At 39.5% G+C, this 18,002-nt stretch overlaps 3 protein-coding genes across 10 annotated transcripts in view; 1 reads left to right on the forward strand and 2 right to left on the reverse strand.

Moving 5' to 3' along the window:
* LOC110056174 (MAP/microtubule affinity-regulating kinase 3-like) overlaps positions 1 to 5,253 on the reverse strand; it is a 31,113-nt gene extending 25,860 nt beyond the window's left edge. For 3 of the 6 annotated variants that reach the window (XM_089292628.1, XM_089292630.1, XM_089292627.1), the window contains exons 1-2: positions 5,112 to 5,252; positions 4,935 to 4,982 (exon numbers count right to left, since the gene is read on the reverse strand). In XM_089292628.1, coding sequence (XP_089148754.1) covers positions 4,935 to 4,982; positions 5,112 to 5,159 — 96 coding nt within the window. In that variant the 5' untranslated portion in view covers positions 5,160 to 5,252. Of the gene's footprint in view, positions 1 to 4,934; positions 4,983 to 5,111 lie in introns of all 6 variants that reach the window. The other 3 variants (XM_089292632.1, XM_089292631.1, XM_089292633.1) reach the window with 3 other exon arrangements.
* Positions 5,254 to 7,520: 2,267 nt separating this feature from the next.
* Positions 7,521 to 14,014, forward strand: LOC110056066 (DNA repair protein XRCC3-like). 2 transcript variants are annotated; one of them, XM_020762506.2, is made up of 7 exons: positions 7,525 to 8,247; positions 9,192 to 9,548; positions 9,772 to 9,896; positions 10,336 to 10,548; positions 10,967 to 10,998; positions 11,272 to 11,374; positions 12,347 to 14,014. In XM_020762506.2, the coding sequence occupies exons 1-7, from the start codon at positions 8,190 to 8,192 to the stop codon at positions 12,476 to 12,478; spliced, it is 1,020 nt and encodes a 339-aa protein (XP_020618165.1). In that variant the 5' UTR covers positions 7,525 to 8,189; the 3' UTR covers positions 12,479 to 14,014. The 2 variants fall into 2 exon arrangements, with proteins under 2 accessions (XP_020618164.1, XP_020618165.1); XM_020762505.2 differs by lacking the exon at positions 12,347 to 14,014 and having other exon boundaries at positions 7,521 to 8,247; positions 11,272 to 11,675.
* On the reverse strand, positions 12,991 to 17,956 carry LOC110056173 (regulator of chromosome condensation-like). Of its 2 annotated transcripts, XR_016207724.1 has the most exons (5): positions 17,675 to 17,956; positions 16,892 to 17,088; positions 16,174 to 16,362; positions 13,641 to 15,459; positions 12,991 to 13,595 (listed from the first exon to the last, which is right to left on the reverse strand). XR_016207724.1 is itself a non-coding variant. In XM_020762620.2 (4 exons), the coding sequence occupies exons 1-4, from the start codon at positions 17,757 to 17,759 to the stop codon at positions 14,626 to 14,628; spliced, it is 1,305 nt and encodes a 434-aa protein (XP_020618279.2). In that variant the 5' UTR covers positions 17,760 to 17,956; the 3' UTR covers positions 12,991 to 14,625. The 2 variants fall into 2 exon arrangements, 1 of the variants encoding a protein (XP_020618279.2); XM_020762620.2 differs by having other exon boundaries at positions 12,991 to 15,459.
* Positions 17,957 to 18,002: the final 46 nt, after the last annotated feature.

The following is an 18,002-nucleotide window of genomic DNA, read 5'->3' on the forward strand; positions in this document are numbered from 1 at the left end:
AAAATATGTGTGGAAGATCCACAGTGAGGGCATGCAGTTTTGCAGTTTACAACTCTTGAATACTAATATTGGGACTGTATTAGGGCTCAGTGAAAGTATGGCTGACCGATGTGTCCAAACATACTAAAATAATTGCGCTGAGTTCACTCTTCGCGGATTCGGCGCGCATCTTGCCTGGATTTGATGCCATAAAATCCAAGAGAGATACCAAGCTTACAACAGATTATCGTCAAAACTGGAATCAGGTATGGAGCCACCATATGGTACAATGAAGTGCCAATAACATGTGAAGAGCCAGGTCCGCATAAAGTAAGCGACATCGCAATTAATCAATGTGGATATGATTCATTTACCCAGCAATGAAATGTCGCATGCTAAGGCTGTACTCGTTTCCAGCCTCCTTGGGGCATTAAGACTGAGATGAAAAACAAAAAACAATCTGAATTTTAAACCTTTACTCGACCTAATTTAACCTGATATCGAAGACCTGTAAATATGTTTAGAAAAAGTTTTCCTTGCTTGCTTTTTTGTCTTTCATTAAAACTTTCAGACTAAAGCTCTGAATTTTGACAAAAACTGGTTAAGAAAACTTGGTGTAACACGATGCTAATTTTGTAGTGAATTTAAATATTCTACTTATATAGTTTTTCAGTGTAATTACAAGGTTTGTTTTAGTATTGTTCTTGGCGAGAGCAGGTGATTCACAATACAAGCACCCAAAACATTTCCTCTAGCAGACAGAAAGATTAAATGGTATTATTCGCTACATTTTCATCGATTCGCAGTTTGACGTTGTCCATGGGGTTGTGCTAAGTTTAACTTTTTCGTGACTTCTCTTTCCGACTGTTTATTTACGATATTAAGCGCCGGTTTCAATTGCCTTGTATTGTTTTTTCTTTTCGTTTTATTTATCTCCGGTTCAAATTCAGTAATTATTCGTTGAAGCTAACTTAGTAATAAATATAAATCAGAATTTATTTGATAGTCACTTTGAGAAGATAAAAGACGGCATTTCAAAATCCTGACTTTTTCTTATGTAAATCTGGTCTTGACCTGCTTTAACGCCGGATGTCTATGAGATATTGTACTTTTATCAAGCAAACAACTGATATAAATCAATGTAAATGGAAGCTAGCTATTCAAGTTTCTCTTTTCATATTTTGCTGCTTAGCAACCTGTTCAAGTGACACCGTGACCAATAAAAAGCACTAATGAGTAGAAATGAAACTGACGTCAATTCAGTAAATGTAATACAAACACCTTCCTCAGTCTTGAATATCCTTGACAAAGTATAGCAGACGTGCTCGTTTGTACTAGGAAAAAGCTTCCCTTGAGGCTTAAGTCATCTCAGCTTTTGTATACGGTCAGGAAACTGCTGGCATGGTAGGAAATGACAAAATTCTTCTTAATTCTTCTCATCTAAGAATTGGCCAAAACCACTAGAGTGCATGCTTGAGAGATCAAGTAGTTTTGTTCATATCGACAGCTTACTACGTTTTCTATTTCTTCTTTCTGGTTTTGCACAGTTTTTGTGTTTACTCAGAAGACCAACCGACTTTACAAGACTTGGTTCCGAGACACGACTTATTCACAAAGAATGTTCCAAGAAAATCCCTGAGGTGTTCTGTAAAGCTCTTCATTAATTTACTTAAGTCACTTAAGAAATGATAAAAAAAAACATTGTCAGTGTTTCTATCTAGTTAAACGAAAACACGAATGGACGTGCTTGCAAAGAAAAGAAGTGCTGCCAGAAAACAAGCTACAGGCATTTGTTTCCAATTCCAGAACTTTTCCAAGTATTTCCAAACTTTATGACACAGGTCGTTGAACTTGAGTGTAAACGTGTCATTGTTCAAGGCGCCATTTCTACACTGAAGAACGTTAATTTGTGCGCTGTGGTTTCCCTAGAATTTACAAAGCAACCACAAACGTACTATAACTAGTTGTCAAACAAGCAAACAGGCGTGACCAGCAGGCACCAGTAACCACCATTACAACAAACGAAATTGCACACAGCTTGTCAGCCAGCCAAACTGGTTTACGCGTCAAGGGCTATTCGCGCGAGCTTGGTACATGGACGGTTTCTTTGGGTCTTTTGCCGGTTTGTTATAATTAAGACTAGCAGTTCAGTTTTACCTTAAAGACGTCAACGACGGTAATTTAGCTTTCTCAGGAAACCAAACTGAATAATGTAGAAAGCAAAATCGCTCCCACTATTATCGGGGGATGGCAAAAAGGTGGAAAAAACAACGAATAAAAACTACACACGATGAATTGAAACCGATTCCAGTTGCAGGCCGCGAAAATCGCTGTTAGCTACCGACTTTTTCTTTCATTGGAATTATAAAACCATAAATTTTTGCTATATTGTTTCAGGGCTCCTGAATGTTTCCACAGCATTTTGATTAATGCATGCGGAAGTCCCAAATTATATATTGAAAATGACTTAAAAATTACGGCAAAAAGCGCGCGCCCCCCTGATCTGGGGTGACTGATATGAAACTTCTTTGGGGACGCGGCGCGCTCCGTTTTTTGTTTGTTTTATTTTATTTTATTTTTTTGTAACTTATCCTGATTTCAATTTTTTCTGTGTGTAATTTCGAAGATGTCAAACAACTGTACAAGTGAGGTATATATATAATTCAGTTGCCGGTTTTTAATTTTTCTTATAAATAATTACTTCGTTGAGGTCTAGGGTTTGATTGCACTAGGGTACCCCGTTGTTCGTCCTGTTTACGAATATCGACATGAAATTTCTTTATATCCTAAAAAATAACTCGATGTCTCTACAGCCAAACTCTCTCCTCAGTGTTGGAACCGTTATATTTAAGGTGTCCTGGCGCAAAATGTTGTCATATCTCAAATAAAAATAAATATAATTAACAAAATCGGTGTTTAACATCTTTTCCCAAAACGGTGGTCTATAAAATTTTAACCAGTTTTTCCAAATAATTAAAAAACGCAGTGGGAGGGAATTTTTTTAACAGATTATCGCAGAACACTTTTGTTAAGTGCATGGGTCATCGTTATTTTTAGAACTAACGTTTCTCTCTTAGCTTGAACAGTTATTCAATGGTTATTATACGACTAACAAGGGGACAATTGTGTTAATGTTATCTCTAACGGATTTATTTTTTTTCTCTTTTGTTCTGATTACGAATCATTTTAACAGTATTTGCAGTTAACTTTGTTGATCCTGTCGGTATCGGAAATATTTAAATCCGGTTTCGTTCTGTCCATGCGAACAAACACTTGTAGTTAAAAACATTGGGGTGTCTTAGCAAGGATTAACCAAAAGGGCGGAGAGCTGATCGAATGGAATCGAAACAAAAAGGCGGCATCTGTGTTAGTTTCGTCCATGATTACCTTCTGAAGGCTGTGGTCTGGAAACCGGAAGGTCCGAAAGGCCTGTAGCTTTTTTAAACTTCTCTCATAAGCTTTCGTATTAGAGTATTGAGTGGGATTTTTGATGCACTATCAAAACACAGGTGGGAAAAACTGTATTCCTGAGACATTCGTTTCTTCTAGAAAACTTTTATTAGCTAGTCCGTTCCAAATTGTGTTCAGTACATGACTGATTCGATCAGAGTGAAGATTATGTCTGGTTCTATGAGTGGGTGGAGCGCTCTCAGCTGAAACAGCACCATTTTGGGGTATGATAACCTTAAGCTATCCTCCCGGCCACGTCTCGCCCACGTTCCTCGCCCACGTTCCTCGCCCGTTGGGAGTTCGCGACTCCCAATTACGTCATCCCCGTACCCGCAACACAGCGCGCGCAAGTGAATTTTCTCATCGGCGAGATGCGAAGTACTTTTAGGATAGGCGTGTTAAATCAGCATCTCACAGACTTTTATTCTCAGCAAGCTCTCGATCTTCTTCACCATTCTTTACCATATTTGTGAATCCACGGCTTCGATTTCTCGGGTTCCAGCTGGTCATAACTCCAAGGGTTAGCTTTTACACTTCGTTACCCCTCCTTAGACAGTTCAAAACACTGTTTAGCTCCCCGATATATTTAACATCTGCGCAGCAAGCTGCACGGAGCAACGCCTGACATAATTACAGGCAATCAGGCGTCGCATAACTTGAAAATAGCTACAAAGCTATGCCGCATTAGTTCCAGTATTCCTAAAAACAACCTTCTGTGATCATCAAGGCAGAAAAAAAAAAAGCTAACGCCCGAAAAACTCACAGCAATTACCGACGGTGTTTCTCAGCCCACTTGCTAGCGGTCGCAAGTTTAGAAGCAATTTTTCCTTTTACATTATCCGGCAAAAGACGTGATTCACTTGTACTCGTTCACAATCGATTCACAAGGAAAGCGAACAATACAGCGGGGTCAGAGGGTCTTTACGCAGACACTTGAGAGGAAATCAGGTGATATGACGACATAATCGCTACATAATTATCATCCGTGAAATACCATGTAACATTACAAGGAGTACTGTTTATTATGGCAAGAAATATCTGTAATTAAAATTGAGACTTAACGTGCATGCTCTCTGACTTGAAGCAAGAAGAGCACCTTGGTAATGTGAATACAAACAATTTTTAAATGCAAATACCAGTTCCTATACTGTACCCGCATCTTTTCAAAAGGGGTATCCAGTTGTTACTCGTTCAGGCCCGACACCGCTTGAAACTTCGATTCTTGCCCCAAAATTACTCATCTCAGCTTTTCTTGTTCACGAAATCCTACATTTAGACTGCAGTACTCTTGCGATCTAACAGTTTTGTCGACATGATACTGTTAAAATTATCCGGTATATAAGACTTCCATCACCCCTCAGTCAGCGGGGATTCATAATAGCGCAAAAGGGCACAGGATAGACATTTCTTCGAGCAATACACCGGTTTCGACAAGGCACATGATTTGAGAATGAGCACAGAGTGTACAAATGACTGAGAAATTGAGTCAAAACCTTAAAACGTACCATTTTCCTTCGACTCTCAGCGTCGGCCGACGTCTTCGTAGTAGGGTCCTTCAAAAAAGTCGAACGATAAACATAGGTGACAAAACAGGTTTCAGCTGAGGTTTATGTGCGAAACGAATTTTGGTGTGAATAACACAACTGTACTTTATACGATGATGTGATAAATAATTTACTTACTCTAACTCGGGGCTCCTCTCCGTAGGTGGTATATAGGGTACCTATCATGTTTTGATCGTTGTTTGTATGAAGAAAGCTACGATCTCTCAGTCTTCTGCTTGACCGGTGAAGGAACACATTTAGATCCGCTGGGGCGCGCTAATATGTAAACCGGACACACGCTGTTAAAGCTTGCGTGACATTGAACTGAAGCGTGACAAACCTGCTGCTAACCTGACTAATATGGGACGAGGGTCAAGGTAAAACAGAACTCCTGCTTGATATAAGATCGGTTACCATGGTAAGCACTCAGCCGAAAAAATGGAACGTATGCAAATCGTTCAAAACGATAATATAAGCTAATCTTTTTACAGCTTCCGTTGCCTTTGTTAATCCTTAATCGTTTCCGTCGATCATTATTCAGTAACGTTTATACCAAGAATTTTTTGTTCGTGCCGGGAAGAACCCCGATAATTAAAAAGCACTTCACAGCGTTAAGGAAATCCGTCAGCGTCTATTTCTGTTTCAGTGATGCAAGGAATTTTGAAATATTGTTTTTGCAGCGAAATAGATATGATTAAGATTAATTGCAATTTAAAAACCACAGCCGCTGGCTATATCATTACTAGCCACGCAACATTTTCACGTTTTTCAGCTTTCGGTATCCCATCGCCATATCGTTTCGTCTGCCACTTGTCATATTTCTTTCGTTCCCACTTTATAAAGATGCAAGATTAGAATTCATCTCTCCTCAATTGTAGAGATCCCGAGATTAGTCTAAAACTCGCATTTCTGTCCCAGTCAAGCGATTTTTCAACCGGCTTCGCTGCTTTATAGCGGAAAAAAAACACTCTACATTTCTGATCAGATCTTGATGCTCTACTGGTTTCATTATTTTAAAATCCCTTTTTATGCCGATTTTGTTGAAATCGAATCCTCAGAAATTGGAAGTAAAGTATGCCTGTCTGACTGTGTTCTAGACCTGCTTAATTTATAGCCGTCGTGGTCATCACGCCCAGCGATTTTCCTCGATAAGCTCGTTTGGACGCCAGACATGGCAAAATGAGATCCCAAGTTCTATAATCAGCGGTTCAAATATTTACACTCCTAGCGAAGAAAGTCTAAGGCCTACTAGAGATTCCTTACAAACGGTCTGTCGAAATAAGACCCCATTGATTACAAAATCAATGAAGCTATTTTCAGGAATTGTGTCGGTGGTTTCGTGACAAATCGCCCTTCGCATTTTGTCGGCTTTCTGGCAGATTCTTTTAATGCTTCTAATAATCTCGTCGAATCGGCCCGAGAGCGTCCGTCTCAAATCACGCCACGCCAACTTTCCCCTCTTACTGTGGGTCAAGAGATGGGTTCAAGGTAGCTTTTAGCAATATATGACTCGTACCGCTTGCTAAGCCAATATGTTTGCCTGAGGTCATTTGGCGGTTTTCGGTGCAAGAACGAGCATAGGTGGCCAAGTGACGAACGAACACCCCACGAAGCTACCTTGCCCCCGTGGGGCTGGAGAGAAAAAAAAATAAAGCAGTAAGTTAAGCACAAACAAAAACGATTGTAGAAGACTTAAGTTATACTCATACACCACTGTCGATTTTCATCAAGAGAAAATGAGGTATCATGCCCCCCCCCCCCCCACTCCCCTTGCGTTTTGGCTCGTTGATATCCCGGCACGCGCCTAGTGTATTTGCTAAGCTTGCGATCTCGACGAGCTCGAGACAAAATAGTGGACAGACTATCTCCAAACTGGATATTGCAAGCCATCGGATTGTGCCTTGAAACAAGCTGGCCAAATTAGAGAGAGATTCTGTGAAATCGCAGAAAGTTACTGAGGCGCTAATTAATAGTTCTGCGAGGGCCAATAATTGCTTATTAATTAGTGCGTGAATCTATGTGCATGTGCTGAAGCACCAGTTGAACAAGCGCACCTTTACGATGAGAGGCGGATCGCTGTCGTGTACCAAAAGACAATCTTGCGTTACTGTCGTTTCTTCTTTTACCACATCAGAAGGACATGAGTTAATCAAAAAAAATATTAACAGACTTAAAATAAGAGAGTATTTTAAAACAAACAACCGTGCTCAAGGAGAAATAAAAGTCCTTCACTCCAGGTGGTTAATTATTTTAAGTGCCGACAACAAACGAACGACCAAAATACAATGGACAGGCCACAAAACTCTCTAGATGTTTTGCATGGCTGCCCAACTTCAGGCGATGTTTATCCCTTAATTATAACCGAGGTTTATTGTAAAATTTACATATTTTGATTCCAGGCCAATATTAATACAGAGAGCAAACCCCCCCCCCCCCCCCACAAAAAAATAAACAAACAAACAAGCAAACAAAACTAGTAAGATTACAGCTATATATATAAAAAGGACAGCGATGCTCGTCGTAAATTTTGAAAAGAATCCCTAAGAGGTACCAAGATCCTGTTTTGTGGCCATGGCTTGAATTTTTTTCACTCCTAAGAGGTACCAATTCTAAAACATCGCATTACCTTCTGTCATAGTTTTTTTTTCCCCTCAATACCGCTGTATAAAACCAAACCCCGGAAGGGACACCTATCATCAAGGCAGGAAAAAGGTCGGAGGTAAATACCGGCTATCTTAAAATGCTTGAAATCTGTCTGTTGTAAGGGATTTGTTTGGTAGCTTCTAGTCCCAATTGCATGACACGCGGTGGTATAAACTGTTGGAGCCCTCATCTGCGGTCACCGATTCGGCCAAACATGGGTGCCTACGTTAGCGGAATTTCCACTCTTCCTCCTTGCAAGATATTGAACAACAGCAACAACGTCAAAATTAACAATGACAAAAAAGAGCAACAAAACACTCAAAGAGGCGACTCTGATGCAGTCTGTACTCTACACGGTCATTATCCTGACTCTGCTGAACATTTCTGCGCGATTTGCCGTGCGCGAAGCGATAGAGGGAACTGGATTCTAGAGCAAGCCCACAAGCCCTTGCAGCGCGGTTCGCAATGGCGGCATGGCGCTTATTTCGAATGACAAAACTCTTTTGACATTGTCAATGTTCTGGTAGATAAACAAAAGAGGTTTTAATTCAACGTAAAGAAAAAAGCTATACAATGAACAGTGTGGAAAGGTTGGATGTTCATCCTCGAATAATAACAGCGCTAAAGAAAGGTAAGATCTGAAAGTTCCCCGGGATCCCGCCAAGATCGAGGCGCCAACTGAGATGAATTGTCAAGCTCAGCTAACTAGCTCCCCTTAGCTTCGAATTCGCTTGAACTCATACGCTCTATGCGTATACCTGGCCTAATCTTTACCATCCTTGTTCTGAGGTGAACATATTTATATGATCATCGCAGCTACCAAACTCTTGACAGTACAGGCGACTTTCTCAAAGACACTGCCTCGACTCAAACCTGGCCTGCAACTGACTACGTACTGTCACTCGTGAGGGAAGGGTTGGTCTTACTCTAACGGACAGTCAGTAGGGTAGTGCAGTTCTGGTCCTTCATTACATGACAAAGTGAGACATATCTAGATGCTTGGAACCATAAAAAGACATCTCTAGCTAGTGTCAGTTGACAGTACGGGAGTTTCAAAGTCTTAATGTCCACTATAGCTGACTAGTGATCTAGCATCCATAAATTTTTAATGCAAGGTGTCCATCTCAAAGATTATTGGGTTGCAGTTCAGTAAATTACAATATTTAGAGAGGAACCACATCAGCCTTAGCTGGTTTTTATGTGGATCCTCTGTCCTGGTTGAATTGGAATTTGGAGATGTTGGTTTCTGTAGAGGAAGGGAAACCGTAGAGCCTGGAGAAAAACCTTGGAACAAGGCAAGAACCAACTACAAACTCAACCCACCTATGACACCAGGCTGGAATCAAACCCAGGCCACACAGGTGGGGGGCAAGCGCCCTCGCCACGGTGCCATCCCTGCTCCCTGTAAAAGAAAAATGGCAGGAACTAATTCTAATCTTGGTGTCCATTTAAGATATGTGCATCTTGTATAGTTGCCTGGCTTGTATAGTTGTCTGTTTAGAGAATAGTCACGGTATTACATGTACTGCTTAGTATTTATACAATTTACAATTATTGGTTTTAATCTAATTATAGCAAAGTTGGCAAGCCAAACCGCAATTCTTTGCATGTCAGCATCAGATCTGGAGAGGACCACAAAGCTTTCATCGTTTGATGTCTCCATTCTTATAAAAGCTGTGGCATATTCTCTTCCGTGTCCAACCATGAGAACAGCACTGTCATTATGTAACAATGACACTCACAATCACAGTTCAAACAAGGGACATAGATTGTCTTTAGGGTGCCAAATATTGGATGGCTTCCTACGTGGGGGCATCCTGAGAGAAGGCATCACAGAGATTACAGGAGAGAGTTCCTCTGGCAAAACACAAACTTGTTTACAGCTGTGTCTTTCAGTTCAGTTACCACTTGAGCATGGTGGCCTTGGAGGGGGTATGTGATCTAATCATTCTGTTTGTCCGTTCTCCTATTTCAAAATCATGAACTTAAAACTTTATGCTACCAGCTATATATTTTCTCCAGGTTACATTTCCCTTGCTTATGTCATAATCTCTGACTTTCTATTTGACAATCCAGTGTACAGAATACATGTATTTTTAAGAGAATCAGATGTTGATGCTAACATCACTGACTACTTAATATTCTTTTTAAACAGGTGCAGTTTACATTTCAACTGAGGATGTTTTTCCCAGCAAAAGACTTCATCAACTTACACAGAGTTTTGCCAAAGGGGAAGCCAGTCTCACTGACAATATTTTCATTGAACATGCCGCTGATGTGGTAAGAGAAAGTAGTAAGGAAAAATGAGCTACACTGTTACCTAACCTAGCAAATCTCCTGTGGTTACCAAGGGGCAATCTCTGCATTTCTTACAGTGCTACCTGCATTTGATTCTTTATACCCAAGGGCATAAAATGTAGAAGACTTTTCTTGATAATCAGTTCCTTTGTACAGTGTAACTCTCAATTTGGCAGAAAGAAATCTCAGTCTGATTGAAACTGTGTCAGTGCTTCAAATAGTAGACTCGCAATGAATGCCACTGGGCTCCTCTACTTTCTTTCGTGGGAAGAGGCTGTTCATAGACTATGATCAGGCAGCAATGTTTTGGGCCTTCTCTTCTAGTCACTTAAGTCTGTAAAACAAATTAGCAATCAGAGGACTCACAACTGAAAATCAGGCTAAGATAAAATAATCAATATATTTCTCAATAACATTGCAGGATGACTTACGGAACATCATAATGCATCGCTTGCCTGTGCTGCTGAATAGAGGAGCCATTAAGCTTGTGATCATCGACTCCATTGCCGCCCTCTTTCGTGTGGAGTATTCACTTGGAGAAACATCCAAGCGAGCAAAGATTCTCAGGTCATTTGGGGCACAACTTCACAAACTTAGCAATCTGTATTCTATCCCAGTTGTATGTGTGAATCAGGTTTGTGTCTGACCCTTTGTTTATTCAGCTACAAATGTTGATTCCTGGGTTTTTGGCAAATGATTTTAACATGTTATTACCAGTTGACAATTTAATCTAATTAGCCAAATTGTTTTAATAGTACGGTAGCCAGAAATGGACCATCTTCAGTGATCTGAATGTCGTTTAAAATGAACTTGACCAGAAGTGATCTTCAGAGAAAACCTGGGAATTGTTTTACAGTAACTGTATTTGACTGTCAGAATTTGACATTAAACTCGCAATTAATGACATTTTTTTATGTTACTTTGTTTTTTAAAAGCACTTGATTACACACACAATTTATATGCACAACTCTGCAAGTTATCTATTGCATCCTTGTCTTTTTTCTATATATCTATCATTCATACATTAATAATTTTGATTTTCTACTTTCAAGGTCTCTGATGTTATTCAAACTGAGAAGAACAGGTTTGTTTTCATCTATTCTAAGTTGACAATATAAGCCAAATAAATATTTGATTGAATTCTGAAAGCAAACGGTGTAATGAAGGCATTGAAAATGTCATCTGGAATCTTTGAAGTCTATGCACTTATTTTTTTTTAAAATGATTATCCTATTTCAGATAATTAATGCATAAAAATACAATCATTTATCATTGGTCCGCTCTGTCAAGAAAACAATTTGAAAAAGTTGTACAATTACCCACTAATCATGAACCTTTTCTTTTTTCTTCCTGTCAGATGGATGAGTGGAAATAAGGCAGTAATTCCTGCTCTTGGAATGGCTTGGTCCAGTATGGTGACCGTGCGTCTGATGTTATCCCGCACAGAACAACTGCTGCAGGTATGTGTGTGTTTTGTAGGAGCAGGCAGGATGTCAGAAGTAATTCAGTCAAGGCTAGAGATTAATTCGCTGTTAGTCAGGATTAAAGAACTCCAGTGTAAAGTAGGCAGCAAATTATTGATTGTAAGCAGGCAAAAAAAGGTGGCTTCAGTGGAACCCCACTAATGCGGTCACTAATGGGCCATGAAAATTTGGCCGTATTAACAGGGTGGCTGTGTTATTAATGAGGTAGAGTCAAACAAACCTCTTGACTGGTCTAAATTGAGTGGTCTTAACAGATTTATCACTAACAACTGTTCTTTAATAAGCAGCCAGTATGCAGATATAATTTTAAAAACGTTGAAACTTCAATTGAAGTACATACAATATTAACAATGGAAAGAGTAACATAACTGGTTTGAGTGGCTGTATAAATTGTGTAAAGTGTAATAAAGGATTATACAGGTTGGGATTTCAGAATCTGGCCGTTGGTCTCTGGGAAAGTGGACGTGATAATGAGGTGACCGTATTAACATGGTGACAGGGTTCCACCATACCAGCTTATTTTGACAGGGCTGTTCATGCATGTCATTGAGATTTGTGTTTGGTTTTGGTTTTTTTGTCTAAAATAAGTGCTCCCTTAATGTGACGATAATGACATCATTTGGTAAAACAGCTTCTTGTCGTCAGCATTGCACTTTGAGTCAATATATCATGAAATTTATGAGGAAAAGATCTTGGTGTGCATGAGAGATCAGTGGAGAGAGGAGTGTAGTGCAGGGACAGCTGTCATTAGTCTGAATATTTCTGACAAACTCAATTCCTTCCAGCTGGTTTGCAGTTTCATTTGGAAGCTAATAATGGCTATGCTTCAAGCCCTGTTTTGAAGTATTTTTTAAAAGCACCATTGCAGTTTTCACATCATGTCACTTGTTAGATTTATCCAACACATTTACCCCTTTCTAATTTGTTGCTGACCATTTAATTCTTCAGGACAATGGCCTCATAATCAAGAGACATCTAAGAGTCGTGTTTGCACCTCATCTTCCAAGTTCCTCTTGTGTATTCTACGTAGATGCTGCTGGTGTTCATGGCTATCAAGATAACACTGACGGCTTTGGTTGAATTACACTGTGGATCTACATGATTCTCAGCTTGGTCAACATGAAGAAAGTCCTGAGTATTTATAGTTGATGTCGCAACAAAGGCCTCAAAAAGAGGGTCTTATGGAATGGGCTTTTCAAAAGGGGTCATCCCAGGAGCCTCTCATGGTGCCACATAGAACTTCTATGAGGAAGTGGCCTGAAATTAGGACCAAATGGGGCATGAAAGCTCCCTGCCTGAAGATTCAAATATGAACTGCTTTGCATTATTGAGGAATAAGAGGAACTGGAATTAATTATTTCTTTTGTTTTTTTACCCCTATGCTTCAGCATTAATTTAGAATTTTGATTTATTTTACTCCTCCATTCCTAAAAACTGCCAAACCCATCCTTTTGAACTTCATTGTTTCATACATGTAGATGCCCCTTTGCCACTAAGAAACAGTTTTGACAACATATAATTTGTTATAATATTTTCACCGGCTGATTAACTGATTTCCTGGGTGCCATTTGTCAACAGTCATGGAACAGGTCTTTTTCTATTTTGTAAAAACAAGTTTATTGATATCACTGGCAGCCACATTTGAACTCCAAGGAGTAACTCATTCATGATTAATTTTATCATCAAAGCAAAAATACATCACAACAATCTGACATTGATAGTCAAGTTCATGTATCAAAAAATAAAATAAATTAAAATTGCTGCTATGAGCAGAAATGTTTAGTACCTTATTACTTACATTATAGAACTGAAGTTAAGAGAGAGAGTTTTAGTGGAGACAACAAAAATCACGGTGTAGAAAAAGTTGGTATTGGTGCAAGTCAAAAGTACCATGAACACTTTAAATTTGATTCTGACAGGTCAATAATTTGTGCAATGACCAATCACAACAAAGTTCAGGACATGCAAGCAAACCTCAAAACCACAAACCAAATTTAATTACTGTTGCTGTTTGTGGATTAGTTTTCTCCCACCTAGTTAGCCTTTTCCTCGATACACGATAACATTCCATAAAAATTTCTGGTGTTCACGGTTTTCCAAGTGTCACAGTAATATGGGTGTAAGGTGAAGCTATTTCACAGACAAGCTACTTACTGTAGAAACAAAACCTTGTAAATTTTTGAAATCTCAGCAACACCTACAAGTCTAAGGATGTGAAGTTTATATGAAATAATTCATTCACCTACAAGTCTACATGTACATTGTAACAAAGAGGATTTCAGACTATCTTTCACACAAATTAGCAGTCTCTTTTAAGTATCTAGAATGACTTTACTTTACTCATGAAACATCTAAAAATAAGTCAAAAATAACCAAAACTAATGAAAGAAAACATTGAGAGTTATGTCTGATAGAATCTAATTGTATACTACTGTATTTCACGGGTTGGGTAAAATCATTCTTTAGATCTATATGGTATCTGTCTAACTGTACAATGTTCTTGTTTGTTCTAGTTTTAAAAGAACATTGAAGTTGATTTAATTCAAATGGCCAGTTTGTATTTAACACAGTTTGGCCCTGCTCCTTATTTCGAAAAAAAAAAAAAAAAAAAAAGAACTCCAAATTTAGAAAGCAAGTTTTGCTATACATATTTGCCAACAATTGATCCTTTGTTGGCACATTATACAAACATATTTCAGATACAGCAAGCCTATTTGAATTTCCACTTATTCATGTAAGGTTTAATGGTTAATTACATGTACTTGAAGATTAATTTATGCATGCTTGGAATTAATAATTAAACATTTGGGTAGCATAATTTAAAAAAATATTGCCAAACATTAATCGAGTGACAAAATTATAACAGAATGTTTTGTAAACTACAGATTGAAATTTTTGTTACTCTGTCTTGAACAGAAATAAGACAATTTCTTTAATACGTGTAGCTGAATAACTTAATGTCATTAAAAAGGAAAAAGAGAAAGCAATATTAAAAGATGTTAAACAACAAAAAAAATGATACTGTGTGACATTTCTGTATCCAGCAGCAGAATGGTCAGGAGCTACTCCCCCCTGACTGTCCTCCCTTTGCTACTCCCCCTCCCTCTCGACCCACTATCTTTAAGTTAACTACCAACCTCCCCCCTTGCTCACTTAGCTTACAGTATCTCATCTGGGTCTGCCCCTGGTAACAGATAACTGTATGCATACTATGCATTATTTATTTCTCATTGTTTCTTGTCTTTCACTAGCATAGCTGTATGTTGTCCTCCAGAAGACACCCCTAACACTTCATGGAGGTCAGACTGCAAGTTCTTCCCTTCAACTTTAGTGGGTAAGAATTCATCCTCGTCTTCCCCTGTACCCAGCTGCAGACAACTTCCAAAACCCCATGAGTACAAGTCACCCTTATTTGTGACTGCCAAGCTGACAGCTTCACCACAAGCAACCTTGCGAATGGGGTTACCGTCCAATGCCATAACCTGAACTGGGGTCGACGTCTCTTTTGCATCATCACCTAAACCAAGCCTTCCATACTCTGCTCTTCCCATTGCGTACACTTTGCCAGATGAATCTAGTATGATTGTGTGGTGTTGGCCACTAGCTATGCTGACACACTTATCACTGTCCACGTTTAAAGATGTCAGGGATTCAACTTTCACAGGAGCGTATAAAGTTTCCAAATCTCCAGTTCCTAGTTGACCATAGTTGTTTAAGCCCCAAGCATAAACTGGTCCATCTTGAGCAACAGCAAATGTCGAATAGCTGCCACAGAAAATGTCTTTAAATTTAAGTCCTTTCTTCTTGTCTCGCACCTGTTTTGGGTTTAAGATGTACTGTAGACCCCTGCGGCCTCCTCGACTGGTAAAACATCCCATTATTCTTCCTAACTGACCTTGCTCTGCACACCCCCAAGTGAATATGTTGCCGTTCTTTGTTAGTGCAGCTGTATGATCATTTCCTGAAGCTATTTTGATTATGGGGTCATTTTGAAGGGTTAGAATAACAGTAGGCTTGTGCTTGATGCCATCTGCTTGAAGGCCCACCTGTCCACTAGCATCCTGTAAGAGTGTAAAAGAAGATCCATTACAATGCAAAAACCTGTCTTCATTGAGGCCCCTGCAGAGAATTCAGCCATTAAATAAAGGAAGCTTTGAGGAAATAGAGGTCAGTTCATCAAGTATCAAATCCAGACTCAAAGTGAAATCTTGTTGACTTCAGCACTTTACTGCAATTCTTATGAAAAGTATTGAAAAAAGTGCTGCCTGGTCGTCTGGCACGGGTAGAATTCCTTGCTGGGCATTTGCCCAATGTGCATGGGCTCAGGTTTGTTGCTGGCCAACTTTGAGAGCTACCTGTTCAAAGGGCAAGCTGAAGTTTCATTTTTTTTTCCTCAAGCCCTGGTATTAGTCTGCATTTTGCAATGATCATAGCAACAAAACATGTCCAGTATAAACTGTACAAGCTTTACACTAAACAGTTCAATTAGTTTTGCAACTTGCATGTTCCTCATCAGGCTTATAACGAAGCAATACATATGTATCAGCCTGGCTTAGTTTTTCTCAAAAAAGGTTTGCGCAGACCAGACCTACAATGCATACAGGTACGTGTAGGTTGGCATTCTTCTGGAGTTAGCTGAATTACACTTAACACCAAGCTGTTAAGACTCAATACTGAATTGAGTCAGCGGTACAGCCATAGCAGCTACTAATCTTTCATGCAGGAAGGGAGCACACTGAGTATGCACTGCAGATCTATTTTGGACTATAAATTACCCTGTATGTTCCCCAGCCATACACAGTTCCATTGTCGGATAACGCCATTGTGTGACTGTCTCCTGCTGATACCATGATCACATTAACAGTTTCCATCTCTTGTACTGGTCCAGCTGTAAACTCCTCCCCACCACTGCTTGAGGTCACTCGACCGAGAGCACCTTCGTCATTACACCCCCAAGTGTAAACCTGTGTAAGGAAGCAATGACTGTTATCTAAACTACAAATAATACCTGTATCTAGTCTTGTTTTTTTTGTTCACTCTTTTCTCATCTCTGGAAAAATTACTTCCCTGTCTTCAGATAGGTCTTGTAAGCTGTACCGCAACTGGCAAATGTAGGTTATTAAAAGCTGCTTTGCCATTATATGACTTATTGCTTGTTTTTTAAGCTACAGAACTGCACGGCTCAAAATATGCCTAACACTTTCATTCATTAATGACACGACCTAAGATTAACAGAAAGAAAATTCTGGTTAAGTTCCTTCTCCCTACAGAGCTGAGATTTGTTAGCATCTGCATATAGTCCAATCAAGACTTGTGGATATTGTACAACTTCTATTGTGACATTAGCAATAGGACATTTCTTTGATGTGTTACTAAAATGATTTTTTACTTTCAGATAATACTAGTTGTCAAGGGTCTGTCACCGTGAATTTTACCTGTAAAGCAAAAGTAATGAAACTCATGTGTTTGAATAACTAATTTTGCTGTGATTACCTTTCCTTTGTTAGTGAGGGCCACAGTGTGCATTCCTCCACATTCCACTTGAACAATCTCCAGGTCATCAAGCCCTTTCACAATCGCTGGTTTCTTTCGTTCTAAAATATCTTCCCCTAGACCCAACTGACCAACATCTCCCTGGCCAAGTGTAAGAACATGACCAGTTTCTCTGAGGTCAGAAGTAGCAAGTGCCTCTGTAAAAAAGAAAAAAATGTTCACTGCGTTAAAAGCCAGATTGAGGAATATAAACAGCAGGCTGAACAACTCAAGGAAAGTCTGATTTTGCAGCCCTAACCTTCACTCGTCTGACAGCAGATGCCCCCCCCCCCCCCCCCCCCCTCCACACTCCATCAACTCTTGCTCACAATCCCTGTTTTTTCCCAAAATGGCCTCTTAGTGATTTCTGCTGCAATTTTTGTTGCACTCTAGCTAGCTCAGGGCTTTCATTAAGAGCTAGGCACCAGTTAAATTGAGAAGCTGTGAGGATGATTTGCTTATCCGGTTGGACCATCTAGAGGAAAGTTTTTCTTATATTGAGCATCACATTTCGCAAGTCTCATGGACCGGTGTAAGCTCAAAAACTGAGCTCACATTTAAGCTCATGAAGCTTCTGATGGAGTTTGTAGACCTTTATACAATGCAATTTTAAAAAATGCTCCAGGAGAGCATCAGGATATTCTGAGGATAGCTAACGATGAGGAATTAAATACAGAGGACTGAAGAGTGTTGAAATACCGCTATACATGGACGAGACAAGATTCGCCGGTTCAGTAACTTTACCTCGCTTTTCCTTTTTCTTGTCATCTACTTCTTTCGCCGGCGCTTCTGCTTTCCTTTTGGTTGGCTGACGTTTTCTTGCAGGCATCCTAAAGTCCTGAAATGATTTTCTTGCTAAACAGTGCTATAAACAAGCGAAAAAAGCTCAAATTTCCGCGAAAGAATTGCAACACAACCAACCTCGTGGAAATGGCTGAGAATGTGCGCGCGCACAGATGGCGGGAGATTTGAATCAGTCCCATGGGAGTAAGTTTTTGAAGTTTTTCGCCGAATCATATCATTTGAAATTTATCAAAATCGTTAACATTTAGTTTAATTTCATCTCAGAATT

The sequence above is a fragment of the Orbicella faveolata genome, unplaced genomic scaffold, assembly GCF_042242905.1.
Source record: "Orbicella faveolata isolate gen_17 unplaced genomic scaffold, um_ofav_v1 contig_24, whole genome shotgun sequence".
In the NCBI taxonomy this organism is placed as follows: Eukaryota; Metazoa; Cnidaria; class Anthozoa; order Scleractinia; family Merulinidae; genus Orbicella; species Orbicella faveolata.